This window comes from Esox lucius, chromosome 20, assembly GCF_011004845.1.
Source record: "Esox lucius isolate fEsoLuc1 chromosome 20, fEsoLuc1.pri, whole genome shotgun sequence".
In the NCBI taxonomy this organism is placed as follows: Eukaryota; Metazoa; Chordata; class Actinopteri; order Esociformes; family Esocidae; genus Esox; species Esox lucius.
In genome coordinates, this window is record NC_047588.1 from 34,786,486 (window position 1) to 34,801,819 (window position 15,334).

General features: G+C 44.7%; 2 protein-coding genes across 4 annotated transcripts in view; both read left to right on the plus strand.

Moving 5' to 3' along the window:
* LOC105006212 (ataxin-1) overlaps positions 1 to 1,991 on the plus strand; it is a 28,258-nt gene extending 26,267 nt beyond the window's left edge. Inside the window, exon 10 of the mRNA XM_034289022.1 lies at positions 38 to 1,991. The gene's annotated coding sequence lies outside the window, so the exon portion shown is untranslated. The remainder of the gene's footprint in view (positions 1 to 37) is intronic.
* An 11,613-nt stretch (positions 1,992 to 13,604) lies between these two features.
* The window catches only part of dtnbp1a (dystrobrevin binding protein 1a), a 28,323-nt gene continuing 26,593 nt past the window's right edge, over positions 13,605 to 15,334 (plus strand). For all 3 annotated transcript variants that reach the window (XM_010864635.5, XM_010864636.5, XM_010864638.5), the window contains exons 1-4: positions 13,605 to 13,854; positions 14,496 to 14,549; positions 14,802 to 14,852; positions 15,055 to 15,115. In XM_010864635.5, the coding sequence (XP_010862937.1) occupies positions 13,799 to 13,854; positions 14,496 to 14,549; positions 14,802 to 14,852; positions 15,055 to 15,115 (222 nt within the window). In that variant the 5' untranslated portion in view covers positions 13,605 to 13,798. The remainder of the gene's footprint in view (positions 13,855 to 14,495; positions 14,550 to 14,801; positions 14,853 to 15,054; positions 15,116 to 15,334) is intronic.

Consider the following 15,334-nt stretch of genomic DNA (forward strand, 5'->3'; position numbering starts at 1 on the left):
TAATTTTCTGAATTTTCTCTGTTCTGAACGATGGAAGGACCACAGGTGTGACTGTATGTGGTCTACTGTCTGGGAGGCTGTCTCTCTCAGATGCACAGGAGCAGAACTACAACCTGGAAGTACTAAACTGCAAGATGTGTCCTCAATATTTAACTATAATGTAATCCAGGGTTCTTCCCAAATGGCAACCTGTTCCTTATTATAGTAAACTGAATAGTAATTGGGCTGCTATTTTGTCTTACTTCCCTTCTTGTTTAAATAAACACCAGTCATTTCCCATTCATCTGATGTAGGCCCTAATAGTTTAATGCAAAATACCTGAAATTATATTGTATGTTTCTCCATGTCAAATAGACTGTTGAGTTGTTATATATTCTAATAATTTTAACCTGAACTTGCAATATTTTGCAATATATAATATTTTTCATATCTACTGTATAATACAGGCAAATGAAATAATGATGGGACTATAAATGGAATAAAGGTAGTCATGTTCATCATTGACATCCAACCATGGACATGCGTAAATTGCTCTATATTCTGTGACATACATTGCTCTACATTCTGACATACACTGCTCTATATTCTGTGACATACATTGCTCTACATTCTAACATGCATTGTTTCACATTCTGTGACATACATTGGTCTACATTCTGACATACACTGCTCTATATTCCGTGACATAAATTGCTCTACATTCTAACATGCATGGTTTCACATTCTGTAACATACAATGTTTTACAGTTTGTGACATCCATTGCTCTACATTCTAACATGCATTGTTTCACATTCTGTAACATACAATGTTTTACAGTTTGTGACATCCATTGCTCTACATTCTGCAACATACATTTCTCTACATTCAATAACCATTCTGTGGCTACACTTTGCCTCAATATCCACTTGTGTATTGTGTACACGTCTTACTTGAGTGAACTGAGACAGGTACGTCTCACTAAGTTTTTTTAAGTTTAGATGCATACTATTTATCATTTTACATTTAGCCAAAATAAAATATTTTACAGAACTCAGGAATGGTGCATTGTGTGTATGTGTTTTGTGTGTATGTGTGTGTTAAGTTTATGTTGGTGTGTATACTCTACATGACCATATTTATATGTGTGTGCATACATTTGTATCAACACGTGCGATTTTATGGGAAACCTTTTAGAAAGAATAACATTTCTTAAAGAGAAGGAGGGAGATGGATGATGCAGAAAAAGTGTGCATTTTCTCCTAAAAATGTAAAGTTGTTACGTCCCCGAACATCAACAAGGTTGTGTGATGGTACTTTTTTATTTGAAGTGCACAAACTGAAAATGAATGTTAGTATACTAGCTGCAGCATTCGAATATAATAGACATGTCCTTCCAGACGGAAATCTAGCACCTTTTTTTGTAAGTTAATTTATTGAAATATAGACTGTTGTTTGCGTCCTGTCAATATTCAGGTGGACTGGCAGAAAAACAGGCACTGCCCACTGACTGTTTAACTCTAAAATATGTGTTTAAATATAAAAATAATTGTGGTTACTATACAAAATATGACTATTGTTATTATCATACCACTGTTATTATCATTCCATTGTTATTATCAAACCATTGTTATGACCATACCATTGTTATTATCATACCAATAGGGCTGGATTTAATGTGTAGCTGAAGATCTGTGTATTAGGGACATTTTTATGTAAAGAGCATTTCTGATTGAGCCATCATACGCAGTCTAGGCAGGGGTATTTTTTGTATCACAAGTAAGATACAAGTTAATTTACACATTTGTTTAACAGTCAACGCTAACAAACGGGCAACAAGAGGAATAGAATTCTTCTGTTATTTTGGTACTTCAATACAGTAACTGGGTTATTTTTTATTTTTAAGAAATATGTAAATCTGTTCTGTATAATTAATTGTCCTTTTCTTTGACAGTGATTGCAGCTTTTGAAAAAAATTACAAAATAACAAATGTTTTGTCTCTGCATATTCAGAATAATAAATATCCAAATAAATGAGAGTCAACAGAAAGCCTGTCTTTCATTGCAACGGTGGCTTGTCAATGTTCCTGTCTGTCTCTGTCGTCCTGTGCATAGTAACACATACGTAGTAACACAACTGAAATCAAACAGCGCTGTAGTTGTGAACAGACTCTGTATGAGAAGTCGCATCAGTTTGTTTTTTGTCACACCATTGGTGTTCGATGCTTGTCGCCAGTCTGTCCTTCCTCGGGAACGTGTGGCCGGCCAGCCCGCTGTGTGACTGAAGACAGTGCTTCTGTGAATGAGCACTTTCAGTTTGGGAACTCCTACATAGGTATAGGCAATTCATCCTGGACTTTAATTGTGTCTATCGTGTCCTGATCCGACGTTGTGGAACGAACATTTAGAATACTTTAATACTTAAGATCATAGTCATCTCTAATAATGGCTTTCCTTTCTGCAGCATTCCATGTATTGTTCCCTCCTGAATGCCATCATGTAAATCTCCTATATCACGGCTGAAGGAACTGGATTTCGACCCGTTTTAGATTCATTCCAAATAGTCAATGAATTAATGTAACTATCTAATGTAACTAATTTTATTTATAAAGAGAATATTACAATTACAGTGCAAATATCAAAGACAAAAGGTCTCCGGAGATTTAAGAGGTTTGCAAGAGCAAAGAGGCATGCAGAGATTAGGAAACTGCCCCACTCTGGTTTATATCCCAACACTGAAGTTGTGGGGGTTGGTTAGCTAACATGAACATACCAAGACTAGTCCTGCATAACAGATCCTTTATTGGGACACATTCCAATCTGTTCCTGGGACATTCTCATATGATGGAGTGGTGTTATCTCCAGGATGAAGCAAGCTAGGCTGTTAAATGCAACACTTTTGTCCCTGCATTCACACCTTACAGAAACATCTGCTAATCATAACATTCCAATGAGAGTCTACTAGGACAGAAATTAGGCACATAGGTATAAATGTCCACACAAAATAATGAAGAATCATTGAACATGTAAATAAACATAGAATTGTAATTTGCTTCCTTCAGTCCCCCTTTTGTGTCCATAAGGACATACAGGTGCTGGTCATATAATTAGAATATCATCAAAAAGTTGATTTATTTCAGTAATTCCATTCAAAAAGTGAAACTTGTAGAATGTATACATTCATTCCACACAGACTGATATATTTCAATTTTTATTTTAGTGATTATAACTGACAACTAATGAAAACCCCAAAGTCAGTATCTCAGAAAATTTGAATATTGTGAAAAGGTTCAATATTGAAGACACCTGGTGCCACACTCTAATCAGGTAATTAACTCAAAACACCTGCAAAGGCCTTTAAATGGTCTCTCAGTCTAGTTCTGTAGGCTACTCAATCATGGGGAAGACTGCTAACTTGACAGCTGTCCAAAAGACAACCATTGACACCTTGCACAAGGAGGGCAAGACACAAAGGGTCATTGCTAAAGAGGCTGGCTGTTCACAGAGATCTGTGTCCAAGCACATTAATAGAGAGGCGAAGGGAAGGAAAAGATGTGGTAGAAAAAAAGTGTACAAGCAATTGGGATAACCGCACCCTGGAGAGGATTGTGAAACAAAACCCATTCAAAAATGTGGGGGAGATTCACAGAGTGGACTGCAGCTGGAGTCAGTGCTTCAAGAACCACCACGCACAGACGTATGCAAGACATGGGTTTCAGCTAGTCGCATTCCGTGTGTCAAGCCACTCGTGAACAAGACACAGCGTCAGAAGCGTCTCGCCGGGGCTAAATGGGGTATTGTGAAGAGGAAGATGCGATACGCCAGACCCAACAATGCAGAAGAGCTGAAGGCCACTATCAGAACAACTTGGGCTCTCATAACACTTGAGCAGTGCCACAGACTGATCGACTCCATGCCACGCCGTACTGATGCAGTAATTCAGGCAAAAGGAGCCCCAACTAAGTATTGAGGGCTGTACATGCTCATACTTTTCATGTTCATACTTTTCAGTTGGCCAACATTTCTAAAAATAATTTTTTTGTATTGGTCTTAAGTAATATTCTAATTTTCTGAGATACTGAATTTGGGATTTTCATTAGTTGTCAGTTATAATCATCACAATTAAAATAAGTAAACATTTGAAATATATCAGTCTGTGTGTAATGAATGAATATAATATACAAGTTTCACTTTTTGAATGGAATTTCTGACATAATGTCACGGCTGAGGTTGAGGAAGCAAGGAGGAACCGGAGAAGGCGTGGCAGATGAAGGTTTTATATAAGAATAGAACAAAATAAACTGCATGAGCGTCTTACATAAACGCATACATAAACACAGTGGCAGAGAACAATCACACACAAAGACAGGGGGAGCAGAGGGAACATATATACCGGGGGAAACAGCGATGATGAACAGGTGCACTAAACGAGACACAGGTGAAATGCATGATGAGACGGTGGTGTCAGAAAGCCGGTGACGTCGACCGCCGGGGCCCGCCCGCTGCAGGGGGAGGTGAACCAGCAGAGGTCGTAGTCGTCACAGTACCCCCCCCCTGACGCGCGGCCACAGCCGCGCGACGGCACCGGCCTCGGGGCCGACCCGGGGGGCGCGGAGCAGGGCGATCCGGCCGACGCTGGTGGAATTCGCGGACAAGGACGGGAGCCAGGACGTCCTTCACCGGAACCCAGCTCCGCTCCTCCGGGCCGTACCCCTCCCACTCCACGAGGTATTGGAGGCCCCCCGCCCGGCGCCTCGAGTCGATGATGGAGCGGACCGAGTACGCCGGGGCCCCCTCGATGTCCAGAGGGGGAGGGGGAACCTCCCGCACCTCACACCCCTGAAGGGGACCATCCACCACCGGCCTGAGGAGAGACACATGGAACGAGGGGTTAATACGGTAGTCGGGGGGAAGTCGTAACCGATATGTTACCTCGTTGACCCTCCTCAGGACTTTAAAGGGCCCCACGAACCGCGGGGCCAGCTTCCGGCAGGGCAGGCGGAGGGGCAGGTCCCTGGACGAGAGCCAGACCCGGTCGCCCGGCCGATACACCGGGGCCTCCCCGCGGTGGCGGTCCGCAGAGGCCTTTTGGCGGCGGACAGCGAGCCGGAGACGGGATTGTACTGCCTCCCATGTGCCCGCTGCCCGCCGGAACCAGTCGTCCACCGCAGGGGTACCGGTCTGGCTCGGCGTCCAGGGCGCCAGGACCGGCTGGTAGCCCAGGACGCACTGGAAAGGCGTCACGCCCGTGGAGGAGTGGTGCAGAGAATTCAGTGCATATTCTGCCCACGGCAGTAACTCTGCCCACTCCCCCGGCCGGTCCTGGCAGTAGGACCGGAGGAACCTACCCACTTCTTGGTTTACCCGTTCCACCTGCCCGTTGGACTGGGGATGGTAGCCCGAGGTCAGGCTGACCGAGATCCCCAGGTGCTGCATGAATGCTTTCCACACCCTAGACGTGAATTGGGGACCCCGGTCAGACACGATGTCCTCGGGCACCCCATAGTGCCGGAAGACGTGTGTAAACAGGGCCTCCGCGGTCTGTAGGGCAGTAGGAAGGCCGGGCAGAGGCAAGAGGCGGCAGGACTTCGAGAACCGATCCACAACGACCAGGATGGTGGTATGGCCCTGGGAAGGGGGGAGATCCGTCAAAAAATCAACAGAAATGTGGGACCATGGTCGTTGTGGAATGGGCAAGGGGTGCAACTTGCCCACAGGTAGGTGCCGGGGTGCCTTACTCTGGGCGCACACCGAGCAGGAAGAGACGTATACCCTCACGTCCTTGGCTAAAGTGGGCCACCAGTACTTACCGGCCAGGGCGCGCACTGTTGGCCCGATGCCAGGATGACCGGAGGAGGGAGATGTATGCGCCCAGTAGATGAGGCGGTCGCGGACAGACGCCGGCACATACGTACGGCCCTCAGGGCATGTGGGCGGAGAGGGCTCGTCGCGCTGCGCTTCGGCGATGTCCGCGTCCAGTTCCCATACCACCGGTGCCACGATGCATGACTCCGGGAGCACGGGAGCATCATCCACTGGCCTCTCCTCCGTGTCATGCTGGCGGGACAGCGCGTCAGCCCCGACGTTCTTACTCCCCGGCCTGTAGGTGAGAGTAAACACAAACCGGGTGAAGAACATAGCCCACCTTGCCTGGCGAGGGGTCAGCCTCCTCGCTGCCCGCATGTACTCCAGGTTCCGGTGGTCAGTCCAGACGAGGAAAGGGTGTTTAGCCCCCTCTAACCAGTGCCTCCACGCCGACAGAGCTCGAACCACGGCCAGCAGCTCACGATCACCTATGTCGTAGTTCCGCTCCGCCGCACTGAGCTTCTGGGAGAAGAAGGCACAGGGACGGAGCGTGTAACGACACCCCGTCCGTTGGGAGAGGATGGCACCGAGCCCACAATCGGACGCGTCCACCTCCACAATGAACTGGAGCGACGGGTCGGGATGGGCCAGGACCGGAGCGGTGGTGAAACGGTGTTTCAGTTCCACAAACGCCCGCTCCGCGTCCACGGTCCACCGCAACCGGGTCGCCCCCCCCTTCAGAAGGGAGGTGATCGGAGCCGCGACCTGGCTAAAGCCCCGGATAAACCTCCTGTAATAGTTAGAGAAGCCCAAGAAACGTTGCACGTCCTTAACCGTGGTCGGGGTCGGCCAATTACGCACGGCATCAATGTGAGGCTCCTCCATAGCCACACCTGCGCTGGAAAAGTGATATCCCAGGAAGGACACAGACGACTGGAAAAACAGACACTTCTCGGCTTTCACGTACAGGTCATGCTCCAGCAGTCGAGTCAGCACTCTGCGCACTAACGAGACATGTTTAGCGCGGGTGGCAGTGAATATCAAGATGTCATCAATATACACTACCACTCCCTCGCACAACAAGTCCCGGAATACGTCGTTTACGAAGGACTGGAAGACTGAAGGAGCATTCATCAACCCGTACGGCATCACTAAATACTCGTAATGGCCAGACGTGGTACTAAAAGCAGTTTTCCACTCGTCTCCTTCCCGGATACGCACCAGGTTATAGGCACTCCTGAGGTCTAATTTAGTGAAAAAGCGGGCCCCGTGCATCCTCTCCACCTCCGCAGAGATCAAAGGGAGAGGGTAGCGGAACGGAATGGTGATCTTGTTCAGCGCCCGGTAATCGATGCACGGGCGCAAACCACCGTCCTTCTTTTTCACAAAAAAGAAACTCGAGGAGACCTGTGACTTGGAGGGCCTAATGTATCCCTGTTCCAACGCTTCCGCAACGTAGGCGTTCATAGTCTCCGTTTCGGTGCGGGACAGTGGATACACGTGACCCTTCGGGAGTGCGGCTCCATCAATGAGGTCTATCGCACAATCCCCCAGCCGGTGTGGTGGCAACACAGCAGCCTTGGCCTTGGAGAAAACCGTAGCCAAGTCCCTGTATTCGGGGGGAATGGGCACGGCAGGCGCACTGTCTGGACTCTCCACCGAGGTCGAGCCAACGGAAACACCCAAACACCTACCCTGACACTTCCGCGACCACCCCGACAGACGTCGACTAGACCAAGAGATGACAGGGTCATGTAGGGACAACCAGGGGAAACCTAAAACGACGGGGAACGTGGGTGAGTCGATCACGTGAAATGAAATGGTTTCACTGTGTCGGTTGTCGGTAACAAGGAGGAGAGGAACAGTGCAACTAGTGACCAGCCCTGACCCTAGTGGCCGGCTGTCTAGAGCTCTCACGGGCAGGGGGGTGTCGAGGGCCTGGAGGGGTATGTGTGACCGTAGGGCAAAAGACCTATCCATGAAATTCCCGGCTGCGCCTGAGTCTACCAGCGCCTTACACCGGGCAAGCAGCGAAAATCCGGGGAACCTAACAGGGACAGTGCACATAGAGAGGGAAGAGGTTAGTGGCGAATGTGCATGTGCTACCTGGGGTGATGCGGAAGTGCCCTGCCTGTCGCCTCTTGACTCAGGGAGGGAGGTGCGGTGTGGTGCAGTAAGACGGCCTCGTTGCCCCCTGGAGGCACTCCGCACCTGTCCTCCCCGACGTCTGCCCGGCAGTGCAGCCGCTCCCAATTCCATGGGGACGGCGGTGTCGGGTTGGTATGGTTGATAGGGTGGAACGGACGGGCCTCTTCCGGGACGTCCTCGGGCAGCCAGCAGGTTGTCGAGACGGATGGACATGTCAACCAGCTGATCGAGGGAGAGGGACACGTCTCGACAAGCTAGCTCCCTCCGGACGTCCTCGCGAAGGCTACAGCGGTAGTGGTCGATCAGAGCCCGTTCGTTCCACCCCGATCCCGCTGCCAGGGTCCGGAACTCCAGTGCGAACTCCTGCGCCGACCTCGTCCCCTGCCGAAGGTGGAACAGCCGTTCACCCGCCTCTCTTCCTTCGTGCAGGTGGTCAAACACGGCTCGGAAGCGGCGGGTGAACTCGGCGTAGCTGCCCTGGGTGGGCTGCTCGGTGTTCCAGACGGCGGTGGCCCACTCCAGGGCTTTCCCGGAAAGGCAGGAGACGAGCGAGGTGATCTTCTGTGCCTCGGTCGGCGCAGGGTGCATCGCCAGGAGCGCGATGTCCAGTTGCAATAGGAATCCCTGGCAGCGGTCCGCCGCCCCGTTGTAATCCCTAGGCAAAGGGAGATGCAACGGCCCCATGGCTGGTGGCGAGGCTGGGGCCGGCGGAGAGACGGCCGGTGTTGCGGGGTGCTGCTGGCTCAGCTCTAGGCGCTGCACCGCTTTCAGAACATTGTCCATCGCGGCGCCTAGGCTGGCCAGCATTGTTGAATGCACCTTGACCGCCTCCGCAACACCGACCTCGCCTGTAGCTCCTTCGGGCTCCATATCCTTGCTGTTCTTCTTGAAAGGTGTGTGATTCTGTCACGGCTGAGGTTGAGGAAGCAAGGAGGAACCGGAGAAGGCGTGGCGGATGAAGGTTTTATATAAGAATAGAACAAAATAAACTGCATGAGCGTCTTACATAAACGCATACATAAACACAGTGGCAGAGAACAATCACACACAAAGACAGGGGGAGCAGAGGGAACATATATACCGGGGGAAACAGCGATGATGAACAGGTGCACTAAACGAGACACAGGTGAAATGCATGATGAGACGGTGGTGTCAGAAAGCCGGTGACGTCGACCGCCGGGGCCCGCCCGCTGCAGGGGGAGGTGAACCAGCAGAGGTCGTAGTCGTCACACATAAATCTACTTTTTGATGATTTTCTAATTATATGACCAGCACCTGTATATAGTAAGCATTCACATGAAAGTAAGATTACTCAGAGGAAATGCACGAACACTGTTTCAGAAACAGAAGCATTGACAACTGAAGATAAACAATAAGAAGCAAAATTCAAGGAAAGTGAGTTCTAAATAAAAGATTTGATGACATATCGTAAACTACCAAAAACCAAAGATCAGTGACCAATAATATGGGATTTACGAAACGTAGTCCTCTAATTGTTTGAAATCATTAATGATAGTGGAAAAATGTCAGAACAACATAAATTGCACCAGGTTGGTAGATTGAAGGCATTACAGTATTGTAGAATAATCATTTGGCCTGGTTGTAAAGCCAATAAGATGTTATGGCCAATTCGTAAATATTATATGAATTTGGTCAAGGGCTAAACCACGAAACAAACATCTAGGAAAAAAGTATGTAAATTCTGTATCAGGGGAATAATAGGAGTAAAAGAAATGAAAGCTGCGAGCAGCGTCTCAGGGGGCCAAGCGGGGCACAGGAAGCATCTCACTGCATGCTCTCACTAGAGAAATGTTTTGCTATTTAAAAATGCCCAATGCCGCTAGTAGTCAGGATGTCCAATCGAAGGAGAGGCAACAAAACGTTTGCAACGGAACTAAAGTGTACTGTTGTACAAAGGTTATTATAGATGGCTAGCTAATAGCTATACATCCTACGTATAACGAAATCAATGACTCCAATCACTCCATGGCTGGTTCCTTTCTTTGGAAAACAATAATAGCATAAAAGGGTCACGTAATACAATTATTCTCGCAAATAAATGAAAATCATGGTATTTCAGATATGTATTGTGGAAAGGGGTGGAAAAGCATTCATGAGATATAGAATATCTGAGAAGGGAATCAAACTGGGGTCACAATATTGAAGGACCGGGATGCTGGGAGCTACACCACAGGGCCAGCTGGCAGACTGAATAGTCTCATCGGGTAGTGATCTATAATACCCGAAATAGCACACAGATGCATATTTTGAAAATCCACCAGAAACATTTACAATAATATAACTTTTAAAGACAATGGTCCAGTCGTCCTTTACACCAATTGTCATCCAAATCCATTCAGCTGTTTCAGAGGAAATGTCGTTTAAGTGTGTTTTTATCAACAGCAAAATCATGGGAAACATCGGTTATGTTTATAGCGCCACCAAGCGGTAATTCTGTATGGGAGTTTTCCTGTCCATTCCTAGCAGACACATTTACGAGTATGATTCGTTTCGTAGCTGTTTGATGTTCCATTTGGGTTTAATGGACGTCTAAAGTCATAGATGCACCCAGCTCAATTTCATTCGCTGATTTCGGCCATATTGTTTGAGATATCAACTTTCCTTATATAACTTTTAAAGATCAGAGGTTCAGAGGTCATTCACACCAAACCGCATGCACCGTACCTACGGTACTTGGTCCCCTAAAATAACAATAAAACCAACAAAAACAATATGGTACCGTACCTACGGTACTTGGTCCCCTAATAATAATAAAACGTACAAACATAAAAGGGTTCCAGCAACTTCGTTGCTTGGCCCCCTAACAATATTAGCATCTCTGATCAAGATAGGAAAGGTTTTCAATACAGTCTAGACACATGTATGACTAGGAATGTATGAGGTGAATGAATGTTGAGAAGTCTTCATCGCGGAACGGTCGAGAACGAAGCAGGGAGGTTGTAGAAATAGTCGCTGGAGAATTCCAAAGAAGGGGTGCAAACTAAGATAACGTTTGGACAGACAAGTCATACAGTTCCACCAGATGGAGCTGGAGACTTTTCTCCTAACCAGTGTCATACCTACGGAGTAGACAGAGGAGGGGAAAAAGAAGAGGAAGGAAAAGAGAAGACGAGGCGCAAACACGAAACAACTCGTAGTCATAGCTCTCTTACATTAGCGTCATGCTGGCAACATTAGAGATTCCGTAGCAACAATAAGACTTCCGGATTTCGGATTTTGCCTTCAAAGTAGAAGTCCGCGGTAAAACGCGATTTTAATCATATTAAATGTATCGATTTAAACACTTTGCTTAGTGTATATTGTAAAAATGTACTATAGGAAATGTTCAGGAGAGTGGGTAGAATAATTTTATAGGCCAATATGTATTTCATATCCATTGAGTTACATTGTGGAAAAAGAGGGTGTGGAAATATAGTGTTGCTAGATGTAGCACAATGTTCCCCATGATTTGACAGGTTTGTCTTACTCTACACATTCTCCTGGACATTTCCTACACTGCTTTCTCTGTGGAATATTCAATAGTTTATTAGTTATGAGGCAATATGTATTCCATATTCTGTCATTGGCATTGTCTGAATTTTACACTTGGAACGTATTTTAACACCCACTAACACCCACTTTTTATCGAAATTACTCTTAAATAAGATCATTTTTGAATTGTTGTCAATGTTTTGAGAGGTACATGTTCTCAAACAATTAATAAACTACATTTATCTCCGTTTTTAAGTAATTCGTTGGTCTCTTTTATTTTGAAAAATTCCAGATTTTCGTGACCCAGAAGTGTTTCTTTAATGTTGCTCACAAGACGCAGATCTCTCTTACTCCTCTCAGATTCATCAGTGTTCATGAAGCCCCAATTAATAGGGAAGGGAAGGATGACACAAACGAAATACATAATTGTTACATAGGCCTACTTTAAACATCACATTCATCAGTTACATTATGAGTTAAACTAAACCTGGAAATTAGTAGAGCAAGTGGGAACAAGTGTTATTGGAAAATATTGCAGCTATCGAGTTCGGCCATGTCCAAACATGATGTGGGCGGAGGTAGACGTCATGTGCGTAACTAAGCACGGTTGGTTATATCTACTGTCCAAAGATGGCGAAACATCCCTTTTTACTAATATTTTACATCCCACGTTTATTTTTCCCAGAATATTCAATTTTGAAGATAGCTAATTCCTAAAACTATTTAGGGTATATTACTTTCTTTCTAGATGAGACCAAATTGGATTAATGTCATAATCACATTTTCAATATTCACAGATTTTAATAAGATGTCACCAAATATCACCAAACGTTTGTGAAAGATTGACCAGGGCCTTCCTGAATGTTAGTATCGTACTGAGATACACAAAATATAGTATTTCTATTTCATATTTAACATTTGTTTATTTGATATGGTTTATGTTTTTCCATTACAAAGTTATAGGGCTCAGTCTTCCACAATCTATTAACTGTTTTATGACTTCTACTATTACTATTATACGTTCCCATGATTTAGCTTAGTTTAACACTATTACTTATTTACGACGAATCACAGCACCATGTATCAATTAAACAATCACTTCACAAAATTAAATGTCCTTTTCATATCAGATACCTTTTCTTGACTAACCAACCCTGGACAACATCACCAAAAGTCCCAATGAAACAATTACCACTCGAGTAACTCTCAACAATCAGCCTTCTCCTGTTTCTCTCCTTCCACATACCAAAAAACTAATACCAGCAATGCTCTCTATTCTCAATAATCCAACATACTGAACACACTGAAACAAACTATTTCTTACATCTGGCCAATATCAAGTCTGAGCTAGAATGTATTGCGTTTTAACTGATGGTATTGCGAATTAGATGAAAATGGTGGGTTAGATGGAACACAACATTTTAAATGTGCGGAAAAAAGTCATTCAGAGGCCATACCTAAAATCCCACTGTGTTGCACCCATGTGGTTCCACATCTCCCTATTTTCTGTGTGACATGTACAGTGAGGGAAAAAATATTTCATCCCCTGCTGATTTTGTACGTTTGACCACAGGCAAAGATATGATCAGTCTATAATTTTAATGGTAGGTTTTTTTGAACAGTGAGAGACAGAATAAAAACAAAAGAATCCAGAAAAACGCATGTCAAAAATGTTATAAATGTATTTGCATTTTAATGAGTGAAATAACTATTTGATCCCCTCAGTGCCATATTCCACTTCACACTGTCTAGTTGTTTTGTTATAAGGCATGTCAAATTCAGGCATAGAGTCATGCACTGGACCCAATGGAGTGGGTGGCTAAGAAAGTTTTGCTAGCAACACTGCCCATTTTTCCCCCATGTATTGACACTTAATATTGATTCTGCACACCCTAGTGAGTAATTCTAGTTATTTTGTTATAAAGCAATATAGGTTACAATCCGGTCAGTACATTGTCTGTTTAAAGTCTGTTCTAATATTGTTTTTCTAATATATATGTATCTTTTTAAAGTATACTTTAAAAAGATACATATATACTATATATATATATTTGTTTCTTATCATTATGCTTTTGCTTTCGACTACAATTCACCATCTTAAAAAAAAAAAACACATTGTCATGCATTCAATGACCTTTATTTTGAAAACAAATCTTAGTGCTCCCAGCCTAATATCCTGCTGTTAGCCGAATGCTAGTTGACATATCCTGGTAAAAACAGAGGAGCGCAGAGCAGCTATGCGACGTAGCTTGTCATAGCTGCTCAAAATATGAGCATTGAATCATAGCTAGATATGGCAATCGAGGAATATTCACAAAGAAACTAACTGATAAACAAACTTCGTTAAAATTGCTGCTTGAAAGAAACCAGGAAGAGATGTTTGAGAATTTCAAAGAGAGGTTGCAGACGGTACAGCAAGATTTCACAACGGGGTTTGTAAAAAAAAAATCTGAATAGAATATCTTAATTTTATCATGCTTAATTCTGATCCATTCTCTTCATTCCTGTACTGGTATTGCTGAATTAACTAACTACTGCAATCCGAAGTGTTAGCCACAGAATATCATTTTTGCCCTAACGTTTATGAGGAAACGGCTAGCTAGTTAGCTGAAAAAGTCTGTGTGGGACAAAAACACAACAATAAGTTTTGCGGAACTTCCTTTCCAGATAAAACTAAATCACTGAAAGGTCAACATCGCTATGAGTAAAGTAAAACCAACGAATCGTAATTTAGATGAAGATGCCAAAGATGATTGACATGGAGATATTTCGCTAGATAGCCAAAGTAAATTGTACTGCAAGCATTATTACATTCAGCTGACCAGCATGTGATGGAGGTGTGAGTGAGACCGGACATTCTGGCTTGGAGCCTGCTTGGAGGTTTAAAGCAGAAACATTCTCAAACAATAATACTGGCACGCTATTCCTTCCTTTGGGCTCTGCTTTGAATATAGTTCAAAATAGGTAATATGGTGCCATTTGGGAATTAACTATAACGACCCTAATAATGAATGATTGATCTCCCATAGGCTGTTACATGTTTACATGTTTATAACTTCTAATTTCACCTCAGGATCAAGACCCTGAGTGATAAATCAAAGGAGGCCAAAGTTAAGAAGAAGCAGAGGTAAAGTGAACAGGGCCTGTATCCGTGAAGCATCTCAGAGGATGAGGCTGTTCTAATATCTGCATTGCCCCCCACAATTAATGAAGCTCAGGGAGGGCCAGATCTTAAATCAGTACTCCTACTTTAAGACGCTTTTATTAATACAGGCCCGAGATTGCAAGACAAATCAGCCAATTGACATCCCTCTTTCTTAATCGTCATCTTCTTAATTCCCCTTTTCCTTTTTGTGACATAATTCTTGGTTGTCCACAGACATGATGAACATCTGCCTCAATTCTCTGCTGGAGTTGAACTGCTCAGTAGGTAGGTATTGCACTCTGCATGCATTCCAACTGGCACCCAATTTCCTTCATGCTGCCTTGTGGGGTTCTGGACAAATATGCCGCACAATATAGGACATTAGGGCTCATTTGGTGCTAGGTCCTTGAGGCAGTTGTTCAAAATACGTGTAGCATAATGGCAGAAATTCTGTATTTTTTACACTGGTTCCTTGTGTGCTTTGAAGGTATGAAGACAACTGGGTGACTCTCCACAGAAAGGCTAAAGACTGTGCGAAAATTGCAGAGGTATGTTCATGTTGCAGCTTGATCTATTGGACTAATTTAATAAATTGTCTAACCGAGAATGGCAATATACAGTATAGACAGAGGTGTCATCCAACCGATGTACCCAACATGTCCATGATCTAATTCTGATTCCCTTTTATTCTCTCTCCCTCTCTATGTCTTTGTCTCTCCCTCTCTGTCTTTGTCTCTCCCTCTCTATGTCTTTGTCTCTCCCTCTCT